The 25,682-nt window shown below is 39.2% G+C and overlaps 1 protein-coding gene across 3 annotated transcripts in view; it reads right to left on the reverse strand.

Moving 5' to 3' along the window:
- Nucleotides 1-25,682, reverse strand: part of RNGTT (RNA guanylyltransferase and 5'-phosphatase) — a 114,986-nt gene that overhangs the window by 81,060 nt on the left and 8,244 nt on the right. For all 3 annotated transcript variants that reach the window (XM_080999889.1, XM_080999890.1, XM_080999888.1), the window contains exons 5-8: nucleotides 23,319-23,394; nucleotides 18,482-18,734; nucleotides 13,726-13,835; nucleotides 12,627-12,728 (exon numbers count right to left, since the gene is read on the reverse strand). In XM_080999889.1, the coding sequence (XP_080856015.1) occupies nucleotides 12,627-12,728; nucleotides 13,726-13,835; nucleotides 18,482-18,734; nucleotides 23,319-23,394 (541 nt within the window). The remainder of the gene's footprint in view (nucleotides 1-12,626; nucleotides 12,729-13,725; nucleotides 13,836-18,481; nucleotides 18,735-23,318; nucleotides 23,395-25,682) is intronic.

Consider the following 25,682-nt stretch of genomic DNA (forward strand, 5'->3'; position numbering starts at 1 on the left):
AACACAAATATTTAACAGCTTCATTTAAGGATGAAGGTGCTTTGTTTTCTTATTAGATACACCTTTGCCACATAACCAAAAAGTAAAAATATAGAAACAATAAAGACCAGCTCACCAATGCAGTCAGGAGAAATCTAATGAACCAGCCATATGCACCCTTTGTGCAAAACCTCACTGGGTATGCCCAACCTTTCCTCTATTCCTCACATTGCTTGAAGTCAACCTTTGCAAAATTCAAAATCTTAAGAAAAATATTTAATTCCTGGTCAGTCCAATAAAACATGGCACCCACCCTATATGGTATCAACACTGCTCATACCTTGAGTCCATACAGTTATGCTCAATAAACTACAACTATTTGGTGCTTCTTAAACTTAAATTTTCAAAGCTAATGTGTCTCCTCCCCCTGTCTCTCCCCAGGGAGAGCATGGCTACACATAGTATCTAAATCTTACATTCCTAACATGTCAAGAAATAAACTTATTGGCTATTCAGCACTTATGATTAGGATTCTACCAGGGGTAATGAAGTACTAGCTGGAAGCTTATTTGACTCTAGAAAAAAATATTGAGTATATATTCATATTCCCAAATCCGTTTGTGCAACCAAGTCAAATAAGCTACTATTGTTACTGAGGGTAAAATATATTCAAACCACTTTATGCATAAAATGAACACTCGCCTATTTCATTTTATGCTATGCTCCTGTGTACACCATTATTCTTCAGTGTAACACTCAAATGCAGGCAAAATTTTACATATGCTGTTCGGTGTATGTCATATTTTGTTTGGATTATTAATAAAGCAGATCTACATAACATCCAAATGAAACCAAAAATTGTCCAGACAGGTGCAATCTGAGAGCTCTGCATCTGCAGCAGAATTTATGAAGGAAACACACAAAAACAAATCCCGAAATAAGTCCCAACAATCTGCTCCCAGTATTTTGGGAACTAAGGAGCATAAGCAGAATAGCAGAATTCAAGAATGGGGGAAAACATGGTAACTACAGTAAATATACAATATCCCATGTAGTTCTTTCAATGATAGCACAGGTCTATACAGTACAGAAACATTTGTCTATGTCACTTGAAAGAAAACTCCAGTGACTGAAAATACAACAGTCAGGACACATAATTTCTTTCCGTTTTTTGGCTTCTTCAGCGAAACCTGTCATTGCAAACTACATCTTCAAATACTACAGTAATGCTCTGTTCAAGAGAGAACATTAGTTATATCTGATACCAGTCAAAGAATTATCAGCTTTTCTAACTCCTCTAAGAGGAAAGCGGAGTTTCTTACTCATTTGGGAAAAGCCCAACATACTGAGAGATCCCAAGATAAGCTGTACTATGAAAAATATGTTATAAACTATTGTAATTACAGCTTTAAATGTGTTTTCTGCATTGTGCGCTGCCCTAAAAATATTAAATTATAAGCCATTGATAGGGTATAATCCCATTGCTGTCTTGACTGACTGCTAAGGACATTCCCATTCAGTGCAGTGCACTAACACATTGGTTATGTTCCAGGGCCATGTAAGCAAAAGTGAAATTGCAGAAGCCCCAATAAAAGGAAGGCCAATCTGTTTATTTATTTAACGGCAACCCACATAAACATGATCACACGTAAGTACGTTGCATGTAAGGGGGGTGCCTGTAATATCATCGTAAAGGGTCCAGTGATTTTTAATGTAATTTCTGCAGAGGAACTCCTTGCCAACCTTTTCCTGTATGTGTTTCTCTCTTTTACATACCAATTCCGTTTATGGAAGAGACCATGCCTCAGTACTAGCACAATAGCACATTTTTTTTAATATGCGGAAGGACCTAAATTCAATCCCAGTATCTGCTGTCAGAAAGATCAAGTAGGAGGTGATGGGAAAGATCTCTGCTTAACATGCTGGAGAGCGGCTTCCAGTCATGTTAGACCATACTAGGCTAGATGGACAAATAGCAGAGCTAATTAGAGCTAAAACCAGACTTTTAGAAGACATCTGAAGGCAGCCCTGTTTAGGGAAGCTTTTAATGTTTGATGTATCATAGTATTTTAATATTCTTTTGGAAGCCGCCCAGAGTGGCTGGGGAAACCCAGCCAGATGGGCGGGGTATAAATAATAAATTATTATTATTATTATTACTAATTATCAGTTCACATGTAAGTGCTACTAATGGAATGTGTGGGGAAATGGTTGTAAAATTGCTGCACTGGTGGGTGCACTGTCACTTGTTTACCGCCTTCTGATAGATGTGAATGTAGAAAGTCGGTGATACCTTTGCTAAATACCCACAGCTAGATCAGTATTCCATCATTCTACACTAGTCTTTCAAACACAAGGCAATTATGTGATGATCCATCCTGCTTATTCCCAGGCACATGCCTGAGATTGAACGTTCTTCCGTCTGAGTACAGAGACACTTTGAAAGGTCAGGTAACAAGCTTCTTTAGGAGTTAAAATTTCATCTGCCACTTGTCTCCAAATATATCCGATATTAACAATGAGACCTTTACTTACAGATTTCATCTTAAGATGTAAGTAATTGCACTTCCAACTGTTGAAATTGCTGGTGGTGGTGGTTATGCACCTATTAGTTTATAAGCCTGCGGGAAGGGAATGTACTGTTTCGCCTCTGTACAGCACTTAGAAAACTTTGTGTACTTTAAAATATGGAGGAGGTGGGGGAGACAGCAGGAACTTGGAAGGGAAAGCAAAATTAGGACTTGCCAACAAAGTTAAATGTAGGTCATTGTTATGGCCACATATCCACACATGCCGCCCACAACTTGGTAGGTAAAGCAACATAGCCTTGGCTCTATGACAATGACTGTTCTGAAGGCCCTTAAGCAGCTGAAATACTCAGAACTCCATTCACCTCTGAAATACTTTCCCCAGGATACTTTATTTTTAAAAATATCATGTTGCTGGTTTATTGATCCTGTGTCTCTCCTGCAGTTTAAGCCAAATGAACAATGCAACTATGATTTAGTCTATGAGATCACATAGCTTAAGTCGCAAATGCAATTAGATTTCAGCTGTGATCTGAAGCAACTTTTGGGAAGGAATTCAATTACACAGTTAGAGACTCAAGTATTTCAGTGCGTCCCAGGTGTTTAAACAACTTTAATACACGTTAACAATACTGCCATATTAATATTTAAAATTGTAGGTTCCCTAGCCTTCCAGAGCAGATTCCCAGCACATCGAGGGAACTGAGGGGAAGAAGAGAAGGAAGACTACACGAGTAGAAGGTCATTCCACTTGTGCACCACTGGATGTCTCCCTACTCCAAACCCAAATCTAATCAGTTTGGCATCCCCAATGGCACCAATAGTACAAAATTACAAAAGGCACATGACTCTAGAAACCATTTTTAAAATATATAAAATTCATCCAGCTTCCAGTAAAATTTTACTTCCTAAATGATGTCACCAGCATCCATCCCTGTTCATTACAGGTATCCTATGTGCTTGGTCCATTTACTGCATCTCTACTTTCTGGTTACTGTAAACATGAGGATTTAGGAAATGATAACCTTCAATTTGCCCTAGGTCAGACACAGGATGACCTCCAAACCATCCTAAATATCTTCACAGAAGCTTACAAAAAGCTTAGCCTATCACTCAACATCCAAAAAACCAAAGTGCTGCACCAACGAGTACAAAATAACCCCTCTGCAGTGCCACAAATCCAACTCAATGGTGTAACGTTGGAAAATTTCTATGACTTCTCCTACCTGGGCAGTTATCTTTCCACAAGGGCCGACATGAATGCCGAAATCCAGCATTGCCTGAGCTCCACGAGTGCGGCTTTCTCCCGATTGAAGTGCAGAGTGTTTGAGGACCAGCACATTCGCAGGGAAACCAAAATGTTTGTTTACAAAGCTATTGTACTACCAACCTTAGTGTATGCTTGTGAAACATTGACCACTTTAAACGCCATCTCCAACTCCTCGAAAGATTCCATCAACGGTGTCTCCGAAAAATTTTACACATCACTTGGGAAGACAGGTGAACTAATACCAGTGTGCTGGAAGAAGCAAAGATCACCAGTGTTGAAGCAATGATTCTTCAACATCAACTTTGCTGGACTAGTCATGTTGTGCAGATGCCTGATTATTGTTTTCCAAAGCAACTACTCTATTCTGAACTTAAAAATGGAAAGCATAATGCTGGTAGTCAACAAAAGATGCTTAAAGACTGTCTCAAGGCAAAGCTTAAAAAATGTAGCATAAACACCAACAATTGGGAAACACTTGCCTGCAAGCGCTCCAATTAGAGAACAGCCTTTACCAAAGGTTTCATGGGCTTTGAAGACATTCAAACTCAGAACGCAAGGGAGAAACATGCTAAGAGGAAGGCACACTTGGCAAATCCACACTGTGATCAACTCCCCACCTAGAAACCAATGTCCCCACTGTGGAAGGACGTGTGGATCCAGAATTGGCCTCCACAGTCACTTACGGACTCATTGTTAAAACCGTGTTTATGGAAGACAATCTTACTTGGCTACAAGTAATCACCAAAGAAGAAGACTTTCTGGTTACTGTAAACATAAGGATTTAGGAAATGGTAGCTTCACTTTGCCCTAGGTCAGGCACTGAACACACCTTCTTCAACCCACCCTCCAAGTCAGATGAATGTAAACAGAAAACAAGTATATTGCTATTTTTAAATCCCCAGAAATAGCAAGTCCAGTCTCTTTCATCTTTGGGGAAAGAAATTATTTAATAAAGGACAGAATCCAAAAAAGTGTGTTACTTGTTTTGCATATCACAAAGAACATTGGGCTCATGTTCCTCAAACAGCAAACCCTCCATGCCTGCAATGAAGACTTTCAAAAGCAGTTTGTGAAGTGGCACAACAAAAGAAAAGTCAAATATTCCCCTGGGTATATCAAAGCCCTTTGGCAAGCCCAAAATAGTTCTTTGGTTTCTAATAAACAGTCAAGTTAGCTGAATTTGTCATTAGGTGGTAGGATCCCTGGAAATAAATCTGTCATCTTGGAAGGATAAAAATCGGCCATGATTTACTGCCATCTACTGATGCTATTAAAATAAAGCTCAACATTCAGGTGATGTATACCTACTGCCAAAAAAGTTTTTAAAAAACAACTGCATGGTGTTTTTTAAAAAAGATAATGAAATATAGCAAATGACTACTTACAACTATAAGTTCTATTTGTCAACAGAATGTCCTTTTTTGGGTTGGGGAGGATTCTATTCCCTCTGTTCTCCCTCAAACTGGGTAGTCAGTGGAACATCAGGGCCGGTTCACCCTCAGAGGCTGATGGATCCAATGGGCTTTCAAATGGGCTTTCCAGCTGATATGACTGTCGAAGACCTAGCTGACCTCTGGAACATCCAAATGGCATGGGCCATTGAAACAATCATCCCAGAGCACCCTTCTCCCACTTTGTGGAGCCTGCTTGACTCCCTAGTATACTTCGGATCTTATGGCAAAGAAACAAGCTGGGAGACAGCTCAAATGTGAGTGGAGGAAAACTCTGGTCAAATGCTTTCAAACACTTGTGAAGGCTCATAATCAAGCCTACCAAGTGGCAGTGAAGGCAGCAGAGGGCATACTTTGCTGCCTCTGTTGCATCCTCATTGTGCTGTCCCGCAGAGCTTTTCTGGATAGTATAGGGCCTCTTACATCATGGCCTGAAGGAGGTGGCAGAACTGGCAATAGCTCACTGTGACTTATTTGCAGAGCATTTGGAAGATAAAATTCCACTGGGATCCTGACTCCACTGTTACAGCAGATGAATCTCAATGGGTGTCCAGAGCACTGTCGAGTCCTGTTGTGTTGGATGAGTTTCAGTTAGTAAGGATCCATCAGCTTCAGATGGCCCAGTTGCACCCCTATCAGGACAGGGTTAGCCTAACTTCTGTCATCTATGCTCTAGTAACCTCTAGGTTAGATTAATGCAATATGTAATACTTTGGGCAGCCTCTGAAGGTCGTTTGGTGCAGAATTTGGCAACCAGGTTGCTCACCAGGGCAAGACAATTTGAGCACATTACACCGATTCTGGTCCAACTGCACTGGATGACAATTAGTTTCCAGGCCCAAATACAAGCACTATGTCCTTTTAAATATGTTTGTGGGAGCAGGTTTTGCGTTTTTAAAAATGTATTTTGTGTTCTAATTTTGCTTTTTTATGTTGTGAACCACCCTGTGATTTTCAGATGAAGGGCAATATATAAATTTGATGATGATGTACCTGATGGCCCCCAGGTAGTAAAGGGAGCTAATTCCCCCAAAATCACAAGCTATGGTACATAGAAGAGTTTGGATTTGATATCCCGCTTTATCACTACCCTAAGGAGTCTCAAAGCGGCTAACATTCTCCTTTCCCTTCCTCCCCCACAACAAACACTCTGTGAGGTGAAGGAGGCTGAGAGACTTCACAGAAGTGTGACTAGCCCAAGGTCACCCAGCAGCTGCATGTGGAGGAGCGGGGAAGCGAACTCGGTTCACCAGATTACAAGTCTACTGCTCTTAACCACTACACCACGCTGGCTCTCCATAAACATACCCATAAATATTGTGGTACTTTTATGTTTCTTAGTCGAGGACATTGTTTCCCAAACTTGGGTCGCCAGCTGTTTTCGAAGTACAATTCCCATCATCCCTGACCACTTGTCTTGCTAGCTTAGGAATGATGGGAGCTGTAGTCCAAAAACAGCTGGAGACCCAAGTTTGCGAAGCACTGATCTAGGAAGATGGCTTTCACTTGGCTTCTCTTCCACTTAAGGGTTGGATGGTTCTTGAATACCAAGCTTAGTATCCCTTTCTCAATGTTCTACAATATGAAATTAAATAGTCGTCTACACTTATGCAACTTGAACATTGCGTACAAACAAGAATCCCATTTATCTTGATCTAATTAGAGTACTCTAAGACAAAAGGACTACAAGATTATTATTCACAACACAAACAAGATAATTAGCATTTTGATGTACTGTATCTTTGTAAATAACCGAATGAGCATGTACAGCACATTATTGTATTGGTTATTCCATTTTCAGACTGGCTGATTAACAGTGCTGCTCATAAGCCTCAAGGAACTCTTACAACAATCCATAAAAAGGTAATAATTCAATTCCATCCAATTCCAAAAAGTATGTACCACTTCATGTGGGACAAAATCAAGAATGATTATTTTTTAGTAAATGTTTGTTCTTTATAACCAAGCATTTACTCCACAGCAGGATACTCAAATGAACTTGGAATCAGCAGTAACCATCTGGGCAGCTTATATGAAATGCAGTACATAAAATAAAGGCTATGCATAAATGCAATCCAAACTTCAAACTTCCTTTCTCCTTCAGTTATGGGAATAAAGACCTCCAGGGAAAAAGAAAGTATTGGTTTGTTTTAAGTACTAAATGTAAAAAGCACTACATAATTATGAACAGACTTTAACAAAACTAACTTTTGCAACTGAAACATCTATTCAAGTGATCTAAAAGCTTGGTTCCTCCCCACCACCACCCCAAAGATCTCCAAAACCCATCAGATATGTACATTTAAGCCAGAGGCAAAGAATCTGGATCAAATCTATGAAACTTTTTGGACTGTCCCATCAGTCCTCAAGTTCTGGCCCTCCTCAGGGACCTCCACTGTCTTTTTTTGATGGTGTTCAAACAGGCCCAGGAATGTGTCTTCAAACAGCACTAAACATACATCAGAGATGCTTCTTGATTTCCTCCAATGCTTGTCCAATATTTGTTGGCCTGAAAGTAGGCAGGGCACTGAAAGCTCAATCAGTTTCAATATATTTTATGGGAAGCAATTCATAAACAGAATAATAAATAAACAAACTGGAAGAGATCAGGAAGCACTGGATATAACAAGAAACATCAGAGGAGATCCACAAGCTTTGGAAGTGTCCAATGTTTCCTGAGCATTGGTCAAGCACTCCAAGGCCTGATGATGGTGAGAGCTTTCAGTAGTGACAGAAGAAAAGAGAAACACAAAACAACCACTCATCAAGTGTTCTGTGCCACTTGGGTTTCCTGCCTTTTCTGGTCAACAACTTCCATTGCTCTTGGAAACCTTCACTAGAGATGAGAGTTGTTTTATGGAGGGTTTGGACACCATCAGAATCGGTGCTCTGCCCACCTCTTGCTTCCAAAGTTCCTAGTCAGAACCTGAAAGCGACTTAATAAATTGGAGATAAATTTAAGCATCTTCACCAATGTCACTTAAATAATAATAATCATTAAATCTTGGTGAGCTGCGTAGGATTTCTTATGACTGTCAGTCCCATCTAAAAGTGTGAGGGGGTTTGATTTATGATGATTCGTACATTTAAAAAGTACCGTATCATTTAATCATGGTGAGCTGCATAGTCTTGCTAATGCCACAACTCAAGCAATTTAAAAACATCTGAATACTGGCGGTGGGAGGGGGGAGATTACCTTCCGTACCACAAGTTTAGTATACTCATTATTAATTATGATTTCATTTTGATGAAAATTAAAATCTTGACTCTGTCCACTTTTGGCATGGGTCCCTGAAGGTATGCCTGAGTAAACAGCACATTAAAACTAAATACATCAAAAAAAAATCTGAATAAGAAACTATTTCAAAGCCAAGAAATGTCAGTATCATTTTAGTTCCAAAATGAACCTGCTTACTCTAATGTGAAAGCAAGGAAAAATTAGAAGCCTCCCCAGTTGTCTTTGTGTGGTCTTAAGCCAACACATCCACTGGTTAGCTATCTAGTGCCAGTTATGTCAAAGAGTCCTGTAAGTGTACTTAAAAGCAGGGAAGCTCACTGGTTCAGATCAGATGATACCACTCGGATTGCATAATCTTAAGAAGTCTTGCTTAAATCTGCTTGCTTTCCTCTTTCCTCCCCATGCCTTTCCAAGTTTTGTATTGTGTCCGTAAGAATGTGAGTTTGCCTTATCTTTCCTTCTCTGTAAGGGACTTAAGATTTTAAAGGGGATTTTAAGGGGATTTATTACTAAACATACACACACAGTCTAACATGCACAGGCAGTATTGTCAGGGATGCCAGAAATAGGAACTGCCTGGTATTTCTACAGTTCTGCCTGATCTGCCATACCCTATTACCAATCTGCTTTGTGCTACCTTGCAATCACCACCTTCGTTAAAATATTATAACCAGTTACCTTCCAAGCCACACAGAAGCACTGCACCCTCAGGGATGCAGTTACAATATGAATCTACAGAAACCAAATTTCATCAACAGCATGGATAAGAAAAGACTTCTCTTACCTAACGTGCTCCAGTATTCATTTTATTCCAAGAAACAAATACTACCTTATTCACTGAGTTTACTAATCTATGAAAATTCTATGTGTTTGGCAAAACTGTGCAAGCAATGTGATTTCCTATTTAAGTGTTTATATACAAAATGAATACACAAAAGTTGAAAAGATTTGATTTGAACAATTGGTTTCAAACTGTGGCTGTAAGGAAAGACAGACTGAGGTTGCCTAGTCACATTCAGAACAATTTTTGAATAATGCTGTTTTTTACATGGCAGCTAGCATGCACTGGTTATTAAAATATAATAGCCATTTCCCATAACAGTTTATGTTGAATGTTTTATTGAAAACAATTCCCTCAACCTAAAGAATACTCATCTATCTCTCAGAATCATTTCAAAAAATTACATGTGTTATCTCAAAAACAAAATTATCGCATTTGCCTAAAAAAAACCATCAGTTAACAGTTTTTATTGGCTAACAAATTTTCTAATCATAAAATTTAGAACTGCATTTTTCACTATTGCTATCTATTTCATAAACAACTCAAAACCTTTTGTAATATTCTCAGTAGTTGTTTGAGTCTCCCAAAGATGGGTGTCTCATTACCTCCCCACACTATTCCAGTCTGAGCATTCACCTCCACTCATTAGAACAAACATCTGCTACAAACGTTATTAATGAGATACGTATCTAGGGATTGAAGCGAACCATTAACCACCTGGCCTAATTATACTTTTCATTACAAAAGCCAATCGCAGCAGCAAGTATAGAACCCGCCTCACCATATTGTGATAATTATCTTATTCATACAATTTCAATTTCAATAACCTCATCCTTCCAAATTGGGTACATTTGTAAAACCATACTTCCCTTAGCTACTCCTAACCTATAATATTATACCCCATATCAGGACCACAAGAATAATTTGTGTAATAGAAAAAAATTAGTTTGCCTTTTAGATCTCTTTCTCATGAATATATTACCATAAAAACATTTCAGAGACAGCAGCAGCTTAATAAAAATCTATTTCAGTAAATTCATTATACAATTCATTTCATGGAACGTTTAGAGGCAAAGTTTTAAAACCTAAATTGTTCAGACATTGAAATTGTATCAGAGTAAGTTCTTTTCCCCTGAGCTCCGTGCCAGAAAACAAGAGGATATAAGCAGATGAATTTAACATAAATATGTAAGCACAGTGTGATTAAAGCATATTTGTATATTTTAGTTAAGTGCAGCATGTATTCTGCAAGAATGAATATATTCATAGTTATAAAGGAATTGCCTTCTCCAACTCAAAGATTTCCAGTATGTGTGAAGGCACAAGTCCCACATCCCTGATATTTATTTATTAATTTAAAACATTTGTGTACCACCCTTAATCTTACTTGTTTCAGGACGATGTTTCTAGATTAACGTTTGTGACTACTACTACAAATCTTCAAACCCAGTAGGGACGGAAATAGATCTGTAAGTCAAAGTACTATTCTGTGTGTGCTTTGGTGTGCTGGGCTTTTTGTCATCATCATCATCATCATCATCATTATTATTAGAAATGTGTAAACAAAGCAGACACACAGCCTATAGAATTATTAAGAAGGGATTCCACAGTTTAGCATCTTTGCTCAAGGTGAAAAGTTGTGCATGGTGTTTTGAGACAGGTGTAGCAGAAATGAAAGCTGATCATCAAAGCCAGGTAAGTTTTTCCCAGTAACAGAGAAGACAATACGTAGTAACTCCAGGAGCTAGCCATGAGTAGATATTACATGCCAAAAAATAATGCAGGATGTCAATGTGTGCTACTGCATTTCACTTTCCAGTTCTCCATATTACCATGAGGAATAATGGGGAGATGGATGGTGTGCACTGTTTTCTAGCGTCGTTGTGAATACAAAAGTATAGAATCTTTAAGTCCTGGTGTACTTGGTTCTTCTCTGACTATACTAGTAAGTGGCATTAACATGAGCTGGCCAGAAAAACTGGTCCTTTGTTTTTGGTAGTCTTAAAAACCACAATGATGTATGTGGTCTTTAAGACTACCAAAAATATTGTGGGCCAATAACCATATTCAGTGGTAAACAGGAAGTCTGCATGGCAGCAATCAATTCACCTTGTCAGAAAATGCAGTCTCAGTTTTCCCCCATCACCCGGCATATGCAAAGCTTCTAGTTTTTAGGAACATGGATGAAAGTCTTGGTAGGAGCGCACAGTAACCAAAGGTGACTTAACTATCACCCAATAACCAACAACTCCAGCCAACAAGATCTAGTTAAAAATCATTATTTACTAAGAACAAATTCAGAGAAAGCTCACATGACTACCAGGTGGTCCAGCAAGTCTATTTGTGGCTTAAGAGTGGCAAAAAAAGAGAGCACACTTGTTGTGCTGTTGCATGGCTATGTATTTTCATACTCTAGAAACTCTCAAATAAACTAGCGTACGTACATACATTTCTTAACCTTTCTAATAGAAAAATTGTACATTAGATGGTACCCAAAGTCAAACGAAACCCAGCCTAGGAGGCAATGCTGACTGTCTGAAAGAGCAAACTTTGGGTATATAGAGTAGGCAATAACAAATGACAGGGACATATGGCAAATGCAGCAGGTAAAAACAAGGCAACAGAGTTTTGAAGAAGACCACGTCTTCCTCAGTGTAACACAGCAGGAGAGTGGAAGAAACCCATAATTCATTACAGTATTGTAAAGATTTAAGTAGTTAACACCCAAGGTCAGCACAAGAATAGAACTGAGAGCCGGTGGGAGGGTATGCACAGAGTTTTTTAATGTACAGGGTGAGTCCTTTAAAAGAGGCCCCGTGGATACAGAGTACACTTGTTCCACGCAGCCTCTTTTAAAAGACTCACCCTGTATAAGCAAGTCTAAGCAAACAGTATACTGTCTCCTTGCACAAACTATAAGTACCATTAAAGAATCCCAACAAAAGCCAAAGCATATAAATTAAAATAGCTTTTTTAATTACAAGTTTGCTAGTATTTCTTTCTGCTTCTCATTTGGTAGGCGTTTGTTCAATCAGTTATAAACTCTTATACATAATATGTATGATGAATATATATACTGCAAAACATTGCAAAATCAGTTAAAACAACAAGTTAAAACTATGGGAAGATCAGTTGGGTTGGGTCTCCTGCAGAATGAGCAAGCTGAAAGTCATCCTAATGAAGTTTTAGCAGCAGTAACAATTATTAACAATGCTTTCTAATTCACTAAGATGTAAGGCTGTGCATCAAAAAAAGCACACCCCATTTTTAAAAAAAATCACACACAAGGACATGCATCACACATATCAAAAAGGTGGCATGTCAGAACAATTCATAATTTGTGTTTGGAACACTAATTTATAAAGAAATTTCAACTCACCGAGTTCCATCTGCTTTCCAGCTTACTTTGTATGGCTTCTGCTCTAAGAGTTTAATATTTTGCTCATCCATAGAAACAGGTTGTGCCCCGGGGAATCCAGTTCTAAAGTTTGGGGAAAGAATCCTTATTAATATCTTGCAGCATCACTCTACAATCAGCCTTTCTTGGCAATCAGCTTTCCTGCAATAGTGGCTTTCAAACAGGAATCACTTTTTTTGGAAGATGGAAGTGCTTGCAAAATGTTTCCGTCTTGTGGCCAAAATGGCTGCTTTAGGATTTTAGTATACTAGCTGTAGCTAACATCCACCCATTAAATCTTTCAGAGCAATTGGATACTGGGCTCCGCCATCTGGGACAACAGCTTTTGAAAGGGTCTTGTGAGTTTCTGAAGCAAATTCAAAAATATTAATGAGGTCGTAAAATTGGTACAGTGGTGCCCCGCAAGACGAATGCCTCGCAAGACGGAAAACTCGCTAGACGAAAGAGTTTTCCGTTTTTTGAGTCGTTCCACAAGACGAATTTCCCTATGGGCTTGCTTCGTAAGACGAAACGTCTTGCGAGTTCTTGCGAGTGTGTTTCCTTTTTCTTAAAGCCGCTAAGCCGTTAATAGCCGCTAAGCCGCTAATAGCCGTGCTTCGCAAGACGAAAAAACCGCAAGACGAAGAGACTCGCGGAACAGATTAATTTCGTCTTGCGAGGCACCACTGTACATGCTCAAAAGGCGATACCCAACTAAGTCAAACTCAGTGTACACCCACCAGTCCATTGATTTCAATGGTTCTACTCTGAGTATGACTAACATCACCCTAAAACAGTGGTTCCCAATTGGTATCTGTGGTAGTTTTTTTCATGCAACTTCTGATACCATTTCAATTCAGTGAAAGTTTAGATGAAGATTTCTATTTCCATATCTTGCAATCAGCATCTTTTAATTAAGCACTTCAAAAAGGAGGTAACAATTATCTAAAGATGCCATGTACTGAAATATTTCACTTTTATCTTTTTAAGAAACCTAGTATTGTTAGAGGTATAGCAGACATACCTATTTCTAGTTTACAGTATACAAACTATTTTTTCCCCCAAATATGTGTTTCCATACCCTTTCCAGCCACAAAACTGCTGGCATTTGCGTTGTATCTCTCCTAACTTTGGTTGAGTTGTTACTTGGGTTACATGCTTAACCGATATTCCTTCCAAGAACACAGCACCCTAAAAATAAACACACAGAACAAAACAGTTAGAATACAACAAACAACAGCCTGAAAATCTGATGATATGGCTATCCAGATTTCAGCATTAAGTGGGATCAAATTCACATTTGAAGTAAGATTTAAGAATTTAGATTACATTGCCATTTTTTGTCCAGCACCACGTTTCTGCTGATGCAATTTTAAAGTTTACATGGATGATGTAATCCAAAGTTAGTCACCCCCATTGATTTCAATGTGTCTGCTCTAAGTTTGTCTTCGATTCAACCTCTGATCTCTACCAAACATTCCGAAGTACCATAGTTTTCCATGTATAAGACGAGGGGTTTTTTACGTTAAAATAATGTTTTAAAATTGAGTTCGTCTTATACATGGATAGTGCTGAGTTGGGACTAGGGATTGGTTGCTGCCGTGAGCAGGAGACTTTCAGCAACGGTAGTGTGGGTGATTTATTGCTGCGGCAAGGGTTTTTGTCAACTGGCCGCTGCTGCGGTGATATGGAGGGTGATTTGCAGCTGCCGTCTGCAAGCAGTGAGACAACTGGTAGCTTCTTTGTCGCGTGCAATAGGAAGCGTTGGTCAGGCGAGTGAGTTAATTCTGTCCCCCAAAATAGGAGGCGTCTTATACCCGGGTGTGTGTTATACACGGAAAAATATGGTAACTTCTGGATGTAGATTCTGCATAATTGTTTTAAATATGCCAACTGATTAATAGCAAAATCAATATATCTTCATATTATGCTTTGCTTAACAAGGATAACAAACCAACTAGGTTCCCCTGAAGCAGTGCCCTGTGTGTGTGTGTGTGTGTGTGTGTGTGTGTGTGTCATTTTTACTGTGCCCTTCCTCAAGGCAGCTCAAGGTGTACCATAGGGTGCACCTTGGTGTTTTTTTCACGAAAAGCCACTACTGTAGCCCAACAGCAATTTACTCAAGGTCACCCACTGAGCTCCATGGCTGTGCAGATCATATGGACCCAGGTGTCCCTGATCCAAGCAGGGCATCACCAAGTGTACCATTGTGAGTGGGCTGGAGCACCTCACAAGCACCTATCTGAAGGCTTTCACCCGCCCTGCATCTCCTTAAAAAAAAAAAAAAAAGCACAACAAATCCATACCAGGAAAGCAAGCACAGGACCCGGGCGATATCTAAAATTGATTTTCTTTCTGACGCTGCTCAGAAACCACATCATGCTTCATGTGACCTTTCTGAACAAATGTATACTATTTATTCTGCCATGCCTATCTTATAAAACTGTTTGTACAAAGGAAGTTCAGAACAGGAAAAGACCTTTTCAACCAAAGATACCCATATTTTGCACACTCCAAAAGCCACGCTATCTTCTCTTATCTCTACATCTGCAAGCTCAGCTACGCTATGCACAGTTAAGCTTCAAAACACACAAGATTTCACATTAGACAAACATGCTTCTCAGTTTTTGCTTTCATAGGGATTGAACTGCGAAAAAAGTATTCTAAGCCTAATTTGTCTGTAATCAACTAGCACACAGAAGTGTGTTTTACAATCAGAATTCAACTATTTTACCCTTACAGAATTCAAACATCAGCCAGCGAAGCTGCTACAGTTTCGTTATCATGTATTAACAACTCTTGAGAACTGACCAACCCAACCAGTGCTGAAAGTCTAGGGAAGCAATGGAAAAGCTTCCCTGTAGCTGGCTGCTAGATACAGGAAATGACCAATAAATATTTTCTCTGTACATCTTGTGAAGTTCAAAATTTATCAGACTATTAATTTGTTCAGATAGCCCTTAATCTTTAGGCTATGTGGGGGGGGGGGGGAACTGTTGAACCTCCTTCTTACTTTGGGTCAAACCTGACCCATTGCCAGTCTTGGAAACTCAGATATATAAGTTAGGCGCCAAATGGCTCCTTAACCCAGGGTTACAGTCACCAAAATAGTTGACATTTGGGGGCCGGACGGCTTGAAAGTCATGTTTTTCAATATGACTTTTTGGTTCCTGAAATTCATTCTGATTGTGCAGGTAAAATATAACTGACAGATTTCTACAGAATGTGTTGCTAGTGCGTGAAAACAGGCAAGGTCCAATGATCTCAAGGCATGCACCTCCCGATAGCGGAGATATCAGGTGCTATCCTGGCACCCAGGCATCTTCGCTTGGTCCTAAGTGGCCAGTAGCCAGGTGTAAAATGTGCCTGGCAAATTTTAAATGCTGCCCATAGCACATTTCCAACTGGCCAACCGCCTTCTTCTCGGCTGTTTGTCATTTTCAGAGAGATGGCTCTATTGCTCCCCCAGTCACCTGCCTGCTTTCAATTAAGCGGGGGATGGGTGTGTGAACAGATGTTTGGATTGGATAAGTGTCTGTGAATGGACAGAAGGATAAACTCTTCTCTGTGTGAGAGAGGTATGTGTGTGAACATGAGAGGTATATGTGTGTGTGAACAGACAAACAGATGGGGTGAGGCATGTATGTGCAAGAGGTATGAGTGATGAACAGTGCTGAATGGATCTGGCCTTGCCCACTGCCAACCGTGGCTCTGCCCACCACTGGCATGCAGTGCCTAAAACATTACACCTGAGGGAATGCGGCCCCTTAGCAAGAAAAAGGTTCCCCACTCTTACATTCGGCTAATGGTAGCTTTTTAGTGACCTCAACAACCAAAAGGCTAAAGGATACCTGACAAGCTCTTCTCCTCATAGTTCTGCCTTCCTATAGTTCAGTCAGATACAGTGCTGCCTCCTCCTCTATTCAGCTACTGGCAAAGCTAAAGCTTTCAATAGAATTCTTCTTCCCTACACTCCTTGACAAACAGAGTGCATCCAAAGCTGTAAAACTGAATTATATGAATATGCATATTAACCAAACTATTCTACTCCCTCGAATCACTTCATCTTTGAATTCTGCTTCAATTATTAATATGCTTATTCGCACAATTTAGCTTTATGGTTTTTTTTCAAATGACTAGGTGATAAAACGAGGGACAGTCATGGAGCTGCATCTCTTTCTCTACTGTGGTTTTGAATTAACAGATGAGAATTTAGTTTGAATAAAAGAGGATGCAGCCTAATGCGTTGATGGCAGATCACACTTTCCTGAAGAAGGGATAACGGAGGGAAACTACCATTGCCACAACCATTCTAGTTATGCTTATGGAGGTTTGCCCTATGCCAGAGAAACTTGAAAATTAAAAGAAATTTAATGCACACATCTGTAGTATAGCATCACTTTCAAAATTCTGGGTGTTAAAAAACTCCTTCCGCTGAGTATGAACCACTGCTAAGCCCCACCTCTTAGTAGCCATTCAGAACCGATGGCCCTGCAGTAAGGAAAAGGAAAGCAGCAAGGGAGGTAACAGGCACACAGTCCTCAACATCATCTGTACCTGCTGCTTCACCAGCTGGCCAAAAGTCAGATGTTTAAGATTATAAACCTCACTATTATTTTCAAATATGCCAAGAATGGCAAAACAAGCAGATAAAATATATAGAATGTGAAACCCTATCCAATCAAATACCAAAACACAGACCATTTGCTGCAATCACATCATGCAAAGAAAGTTTGTGTTTAGCTAAACCATTAGTCACAGAAATCTATTTTTAAAAGTTCACATAACTGCTTGCCATGTCAACTAAAATAGATAAGGTTACGTACAATCTGTTTACTAATTTAAGCATTCAGAATTTCAATTTTGCGGCTAGCTGAAAAGCATCACAGTTGTGAATTTTCATCCACTAATTAAAAGTCCCACGGCTCTACTCATTGAAAGAAAAATTATTCACAGAAAAGCCATTAAGTTACCAGTTATGAATTTATATGACTCTAACTCCCTAGAGAAACACAATTCTAAACTTTTATACCCCAAATTTAGAAAACAAAAAGGGTTTCCATCATCTTCTGTATCCAGGTTCCTTGTACTGGAACTATTCTTCCCTTACACCCCAGAGTTATCCAACACAAAAATAGAGTGCTCATTCTGTAGCAAAATTTTTAGATTCCAGAGCATTTCAAAATTAAGCAACTACTTCTACCCTAAGGAAATTGCATAGGATACTAGATATAAATAGCTATCAATGTTTGTATTGGTTTATTATGGAATTCAGGGCCTTTTGAATGAAGTTCTGGTGGTTGGTGAAAAGGAAGTGAAAAGGAAGCATTGAACAGTAGGATGGAAACACAGGACTACCAACCAAAGCAGAAAAGGAACAATTTCAAAGCCCTTTTGCCTGCTTTCCAGAATTTTATCACACTTGCTGCCTTCACTCCTCCCGACCCCTGACACGCTGGGATCTGAAAGTCTTGCATTCGCCCAGAGGTACTTAACTTTCCTTCTGTCAACATTAGAACTCATCCCACCACCATCGCCATGCATTTTAGAAGCTGCCTAAAAGAAGAATATGTGGCTAAATCCAAAACATTGGTGTCTGCAACCCAAACATCTTGTTTGTCCATTTTCCCAGCCCATTCTGTTTGCACTCTATGCAGAGTCTTCTACTTTTTACATTTCAGGAGCAACTCTGTTGTCCTAGTATAGCAAATAACACAAAAACAGGTTCCTAAATCTCTGCAGTTCCAAAGGAGTGTATCAGACTCTGATCAGCACAAGAGAGTAAGTTTGTTTTAGCTAATTTCAAATACAGCTAAGCTCTCTTGGGACAACATTACCAGCTTTAAGTGTTCTTTTCTTCTTTTGCCTGAAAATGAAGTTGATGACCCAGCTTCTGATTCAGGGGTCCTTGGTTTGCAGTTATCATCCTCATCCTCTTCTTCATCTTCATCAAAGCACCACTCTGGCAAAGGGGGAGGGGTCGGCGCCTCCACTCCATCGCCATATCGACGGAAGAGTTCTTTCAAATAATCACCTTTATAAATACCAGGTGGTCTGGCTTGGGCAAAAATAGCCACAGCTGCTTCAATGCTGCAACAAAGCAGAAATTGTCAGGGAATTATTTCAGCACGTTAAATGCTTCATTTCTGCAACCCCAATCATTATGATCCCCAACAAGATATCACCATAGTTCACCATAAAATTTAATCAATATTCTGCTCAGGTTAAGTAAGCATATAATTAAGTATTCAGAAAGAGCCTCAAACACAAGAGTGCATTCCTTACGATGACAAAATGACAGCCCTGCTGCAAAATGAAGAAAGAATGCAAGGAATCTTCCCAACTAAGCTTGACTGAAATGCCATAGCAAGGCTCAGTGCTGCCCACCCATTTCTGCAGGGTAGATTCAGAAAGTCTCCAAACCTATGACAAGCCTCAGCCTACAGGACTGTAACTCAGGACACTCTATGGTCCACAGGGCATACAAGTTATTGTAATGCTGAACAGGAGTTCTTGTGGTCAAACCCTGGGGTCCTGGCAATACCTTACTGAGCCTATGAGAGTCCACAGACATATATTCACTGAAGATCAAGGCAGTTCAGAGGACATTCCCCATAGAACAGCACCTGGCAAAAGTGCATATTTCAGTATCTTACTGATACGCCAAGAGAGCAAAAAACTGGCAGGAGGAACAGTGAATACTAGCTACTTTCAACGTCTGCATCTTAGGCAAAATACCCAGTTTTCCTCAATACTGCACTTTTCCCCTGCAAATGCAGGAAATGACAAATAATAGGCATTTGGCAGCCCTATCATGTATTAAGAAACAGCCTGGTACTTTCATGGAGTAAAACTGCCTTGGGGGAGATCAAGCTGATTGCTAAAGGAGAGTCTGAAGTAGGCTCCCACTGATTAACTGGAGAGTTCTCCATCTGGACAACCTTTCCATAAACTAGCTCTAAAACTCATTTCAGAAGTCACTATGTATCTACAGCTTTTCTACTTCATATGCTAAAGGGATGATGTGGATGGACTATTCTACAAGGAACACATTTTTCCACCAGTAAATAATGTCTGCTAGCTTTAAAGAACAATGCAGCAAAGGGGACTTTTCTAATGGTAATGAACCCACTCTATATAATTGTCACATTAAGGAAATTCTCCTAATAGTCTCTCCCTGCTCCCCATTTTTAGTAAACTGTATTTTAAATCTGCTGCATTAGCCCACAATGGTTTGCCTTTGGCAAGATGAACAAGTGTAATTACTAGTTAACTATTTGTCAGAGGAAAGCTATCTAACATGATGTGCTAAGACCTTTCCTCAAACACACACACACACACACACACACACACACACACGTGTATATTCCTGGGATAATGTGTGTCCAAAATGAGTTGTATCCAGCAAAGACACAATGAGCAGACCCAATAAAATGAATGGATTTAAGTTAGTATTGACTTATGTCTGGAGATTTCAAAGATTATAACTTCGTTGGGAATACAACTCAATGTGCTGCTGATAATATCAACCTGCTAGTGGAATAATGCTGTTTGGGTTTTTGTCAGCACTTATTCCAGAAATATATGGCTCACCTTTACTATTTAGAAAAGCTAAACTATTTTTCTGGTTATTGTTTCTCGAAGTACATTTAATACAGTATTGTGATTAAAAGTATATACCGCATTTCATTTCCAGAAAAAATACCTAGGCAGTTCACAAAACAGTAATTAACTGGTTGTAATTATATTACTTACATTTCTATATATATTTATATCTGAGTAAACATATCTATTTATTCCAATTAATTTTAAACAGCCATTTTAAATAATCAGAACTCCCGATTCAAATGCTTCCATTTTATCTGTCTTGTTAGCTATTGAAGGTAGAGCACCACTGCTTGCATCTATTACATCTAAAAAGAGTATGTGCTTGAAGATGCTTTCAACACACAAAATCCCACAGCAAGGGTCAAGACAAACATCATCCTTTTAAACTTTAGAGCAAGCCATTTGGCAACAAAGTCAATAATGAAAAAGGACAGTGGGCAAAAAGCAGTGGATCACAACCACCTTCAGGATTCATGAAGTAACAGAGAGGAAGAAGAGGAGCCTGCTGGATCAGGCCAATGGCCCCTCTAATCCAGCATCCTGTTCTCATAATGGCTGATCAGATGCCTATGGGAAACAGCAAGCAGGATTTGTGCCCACTCCTGTGTTTCCAGCAACTGGTATTCAGAAGCATTGCTGCCTCCAACAGTGGAGGGAGACCACAGCCATCATGGCTAGTAGCCTTTAATAGCCCTCTCCTCCATGAATCTGTCTAATCCTTTTTTAAACCCATCCCAGTTTGGGGCTATCACTGCCTACTATGGCAGAGAGTTCCACAGTTTTAACTATGCACTGAGTAAAGAAGTGTCTTTTCTTTTATCTGCCCTGAATTTCCCAACACGCAGCTCCAAGGATAGCTACAAAAATGCAAAGTCTGTAACATACATTATCATACATGCAACATACATACATTGTGGTATGTAGACCTGCCAAATCAATTTAGGAATAACAGTTGCACAGTCAGATGGCATATGAAGTTTGCTGTCACTGGATTTGTTGGCGAAGTTTGTAAACACCAACATTCCCTGTCAAACTTATGCCCTCTTCAGAGACTTTGTAAACTGTAAAGTATCCTGTAAAAGCTTGGAAAGGATACATACATGCTTTTTAGCAATTATATGCATGAGAACATTTACGTGATTTTGGACGAGTGAAATTATTCCTGCTCTTAATATTCTAGTGAAAGACCTCTCTTTTCAGCAAGACCTTGGGCTAAAAGCTCCTGTGTTAAAATAAAGGTATTTGTATGCATGTTTTTAGGGGGAAGGATTGGATGTTGTTGCCAAGTGCAAAAGACCTGGTATTGTTTAGCTTTTTTTATGTTTCTGGTTTAAAGGCACTATTATTAATGCGACACCTTAAAAACCTGTCAGTGCACAAATAATACTAGGACAACTTATGAGGACAGCCACAGAAAAACAATTTTCTGATAAACAGAAGAATCTTTTCACAGCTGCAAAACAAACATACCCAAGGGCTAAAAGATAAAGCTAGAAAATTAAAATTAGAAACATGGTATACATAAAATCCACTGAAACTTTTCATCAAAGCAAATCAACAGCAGACTAGGTAACTTTAAGCCCATAGAATCAGAACAGAGTATCTTAAGAGAAGATACAATCCAGTTCAACAAGATGTGTATATGAAAGATCACGATTCAAAGAGGAGCTAAAGGATGCAATGGTGTTCACAGGATCAAAATGTTTAAAACCTAAGGGTTGTATCCAATATCGTGTGAGCAGCATTCTGCACACACACACACACACACACAGTGGCACTTTTCCTTCCTCTCTTCTCCCCATGTGCCCCCCAAATTTTCTCCAAAGGGTCCCCAACCCCCAGTCTGTTGCATGAGCAAAAAAGAAGTATTGGATGCAATCCTAAAACTGCCATGTAGCTTGCCTCAAGGGGCAATTGTATCAGTTTTCCACCTTCAGGCAAGGGGAAGAGATAGAGAATGAATTGTTTATTTCCAATTTAATTAATATGGCTGGCAGTTTGTCAGGAGCCACCAGACAATTCTTCTTTCTGCTAAAACTACACCTTTGTGGGTGAGAAAAAACTTGTATGTGTTTTGATCCAACTGGAAAGAGGGCCAAGCAGGGAACACAAAAGGAGCAGCAACCAGAGGTGCATAAAACCCAGCTGCCTGCATTATTGGAGGGGAGCACAGTAGAGCAGCTCTGAAAACTATCCACCTTGGTTTGAGCATTTAATTGCAGAAAAAAGGGGGGGGGTATCAATATAATTCTTAAACAATTAAATAAAAAAAGGAAACTATGTTTCTTGTTACGATGCAAAAAGGCCTCAGAAATCATAATACTAGATTGAAATGCACATAAGTTGTAGGTAATATTGCCATGTATCATTATCATGTAACCAAACCAGACCAAACTGGTTGTTAAAGTTGCACGCACTCAACTCACAAGGATTTCTCCAGGAGTCTTGCTAGGTGCCTACTGAATGCCAGTAGCAGCACTCTCGCATCTGCTGGTATTGCTTTATGACATAAAAGGTCCAAAATCTCACACTTACTTAGAAAACCTGTAACATCCAAGTTATTATCAGCAGGGACTTTGTAATCATATCAGCTCCTAATTTCAAGACACATTTTCCTGGAGGCAGAGGCAGGGGGAGGGTGGATAGGGTGGTAGTAGTAGTAGGAGTAGTAGTAGTAGTAGTAATAATAATAATAATAATAATAATTTTATTATTTATACCATGCCCATCTGGCTGGGTTTCCCCGGACACTTTGGGCGGCTCCCAACAGAACACTAACACAGAATAAAACTTCAAACATTAAAAACTTCCTTCTTAAGGCAGTCAACTAACTCCTCCCTGGCAATACTACAATCTATCAACTACTATTCCACATTTGCCACATTAATGAAAGAGATATTGGAAAACATCATCTAATATTGTCATCAGCATTCCTGAAACTTGTATACTAAAAGGATAAGGGTGCTATAATAGATTAAGCTACAAATTACAGCAACCAGCCCACCCATAAAACAATGCAATGTTTACAGACAATCCATTTTTAAATTTAAAAAAGTATAAAGTTACCTCCAGTCCAACTTCTCAACCAGAAAGGCACAGATAAGAAAACCAGTACGATTGAAACCATGTGTACAATGAACACCTAAAAAACAAAAATTAAAAGATACAGTTGCAGTTACAGAGACTATTTTAAAGCACCAAGATTTCTTTTCTGACACAGTCAGCCCTTAAATAGGTTCGCCCTTCAGGGTGGGGTCAGTTGACTGCTACATTTCTCTCCCCCTGGCACATATTTGGAACAGCAACCCTGTGCTGGAAGAAATCAGAGCGGAAGCTGGATTAGGTAGGCTATAAATGCTTCCATGAGTAAACAAGCATTTCATTCCTTTACGTTCTACTTTCAGCCAGGGGCTGAAGGCAGAAGTGCAACCTATTACTCCTGAATGCAGTTCTCCCAAGAAGGATGGCTTCGAGCTTCCTTGATGCAAGCACCAGGCCCTACATTATTCTGAAGATGCTTTTCTTTCCTTCCCACCAAAGATGTCGATCTTTCATTTTTCAGGAAAAGTGAGAGAGAACTTTGGACTCTGCTCTCATTTGGTACAAGGCACTTGCCAAGGTCACAGTGCCCAATCCCAACCCATTAGGTCTTCCAAACTGTTTTACTCAAACTTCCTCAAATTACCCTGGCCACAGCAGTTATATCCAGCTACGTCTTTCTTTGTCCTTTGCCATTCTCCTCCCTGTTCCACTATAATGTGCAAAGAGAACAAGCACCCACAGCAGTGCTATGATCTGTAACTGGACACATTTTAAGCAATATTTCTAACCAGTTTTTCCAGAATCCAACATTATTCTTCTGTTTCAAAATATTAGGCAAATAAATGTGCCTGAGCTAAAAGGAAGACTGCTTTTGAACATTACAGAATGTTAGTTTTTTTGTCTTCCTTTGAATTACCTCCATCAAAAGATTCCCATTCTTATAACATGAATTCTGATAAAATCTCATTACTAATACTCAACTATATCAGTAGCCTGCACGGAAGCAGCTTAACATCAATTACTGTACTGATTAACAGGCGCAAGTATTCTATTTCTCTGACACAAATATTTGTAGGAACCAAAGAAAGGACTATAAAGAATTTAGCGACCCAAAACCTGGCGGTGTGGGGAGGAGAAGGGAGATTACATCTCTTTACCTGCTATCAAACAAATAGACAAAGATTCTTCACTTAGTGTTACTGACTAGCGTATCAGGGCAGGCAAAGAAGTAAAATATTCAATCAACACATGATTATCTTATGGGATTCACAAGATGTAATGTCAGTCACCGGCTTAGATGGCTTTAAGTGGGCATCTGGAAAAGTCATAGAGTACAGATGGGGTTGAAAGATACTAGCTATGTGAAGTTAAACAGAACCTCATGGTTCAGAGACAATACACCTCTGAATACCAGTGACTGGGAGAAAGGCTTCATGTCCCATTAGAAGGCTTCTCATAGGCACATCTCATACATAGGTATGAGATGCTGAACGAGGGGAGCCCTTGGTCTGATACAACAGGGCTCTCCCTATGTTTTAGGGAACCTTCAACAATAGCTTGCATTTTAAGACCACACTGCACTTTGTTATTAAAACAAAGGTCAACAATCAACAATCAGCTACAAGAAAATTCCTGAAGTATTAGATTTATTACTTAAGTTATTATATCTGCAGTATGTTTTTTTAAAAACAAAACCGCTTAAGAATATTATTCCTGTGGCAATATCTCCACCTAGTGGCCAATTTAAAAATAAATTAAAACTACAAAGTTATTGATTATAACCAGCTCGTTTTTTTTAATCTTGAGTCTAAATTAAAATACAACTCTCAGTTTTAGATGTCTTTGTTTGTATTGGTTTTGTTATTCAAGACAATAACTAATTAAAGCAAATAGTTCTGTCCTTTACAGTTCCTACTTAATTCTCAGTATTTCAGGAGTGAAAGATTTGCTGGCTTATTTCCGTTTTTTGCTTCATTTTACTCAGGACCCCTATGGTCTGACATTTACTTATCCAATTGCATTTCCTTTAATGTAAATACATTAATCCAGCTCTTCAGTTTCCCCCACTTCCACTAAGTCTCTCTATAAAGGCAAGCAAAAACTCAACTAGTTTAGTAAATTCACCTCAGAAGGAAAGAACTAGAGTCTATGGTTTCAGCAAGTACTTTTTAACAATGTTCCTATTTCAATTAGACAGGCACCTACAGTGATGTTTGGTCATCTGCTGAAAACATTTTTAGAGACTTAATTATTTCACTGTTGGTCCTTTGGTCCATCAGGGGGAAAGGCGGGGTATAATAAAATAAGGTCCAGTGCATAGAACAAATGGAATAGTTTCATGATGTTATTTACAATTCTCCAGCACTTCTCAATTATACTTGACTCTAC

The sequence above is a fragment of the Podarcis pityusensis genome (genome assembly GCF_964106645.2).
Source record: "Podarcis pityusensis genome assembly, chromosome: 3".
Classification (NCBI taxonomy): domain Eukaryota; kingdom Metazoa; phylum Chordata; class Lepidosauria; order Squamata; family Lacertidae; genus Podarcis; species Podarcis pityusensis.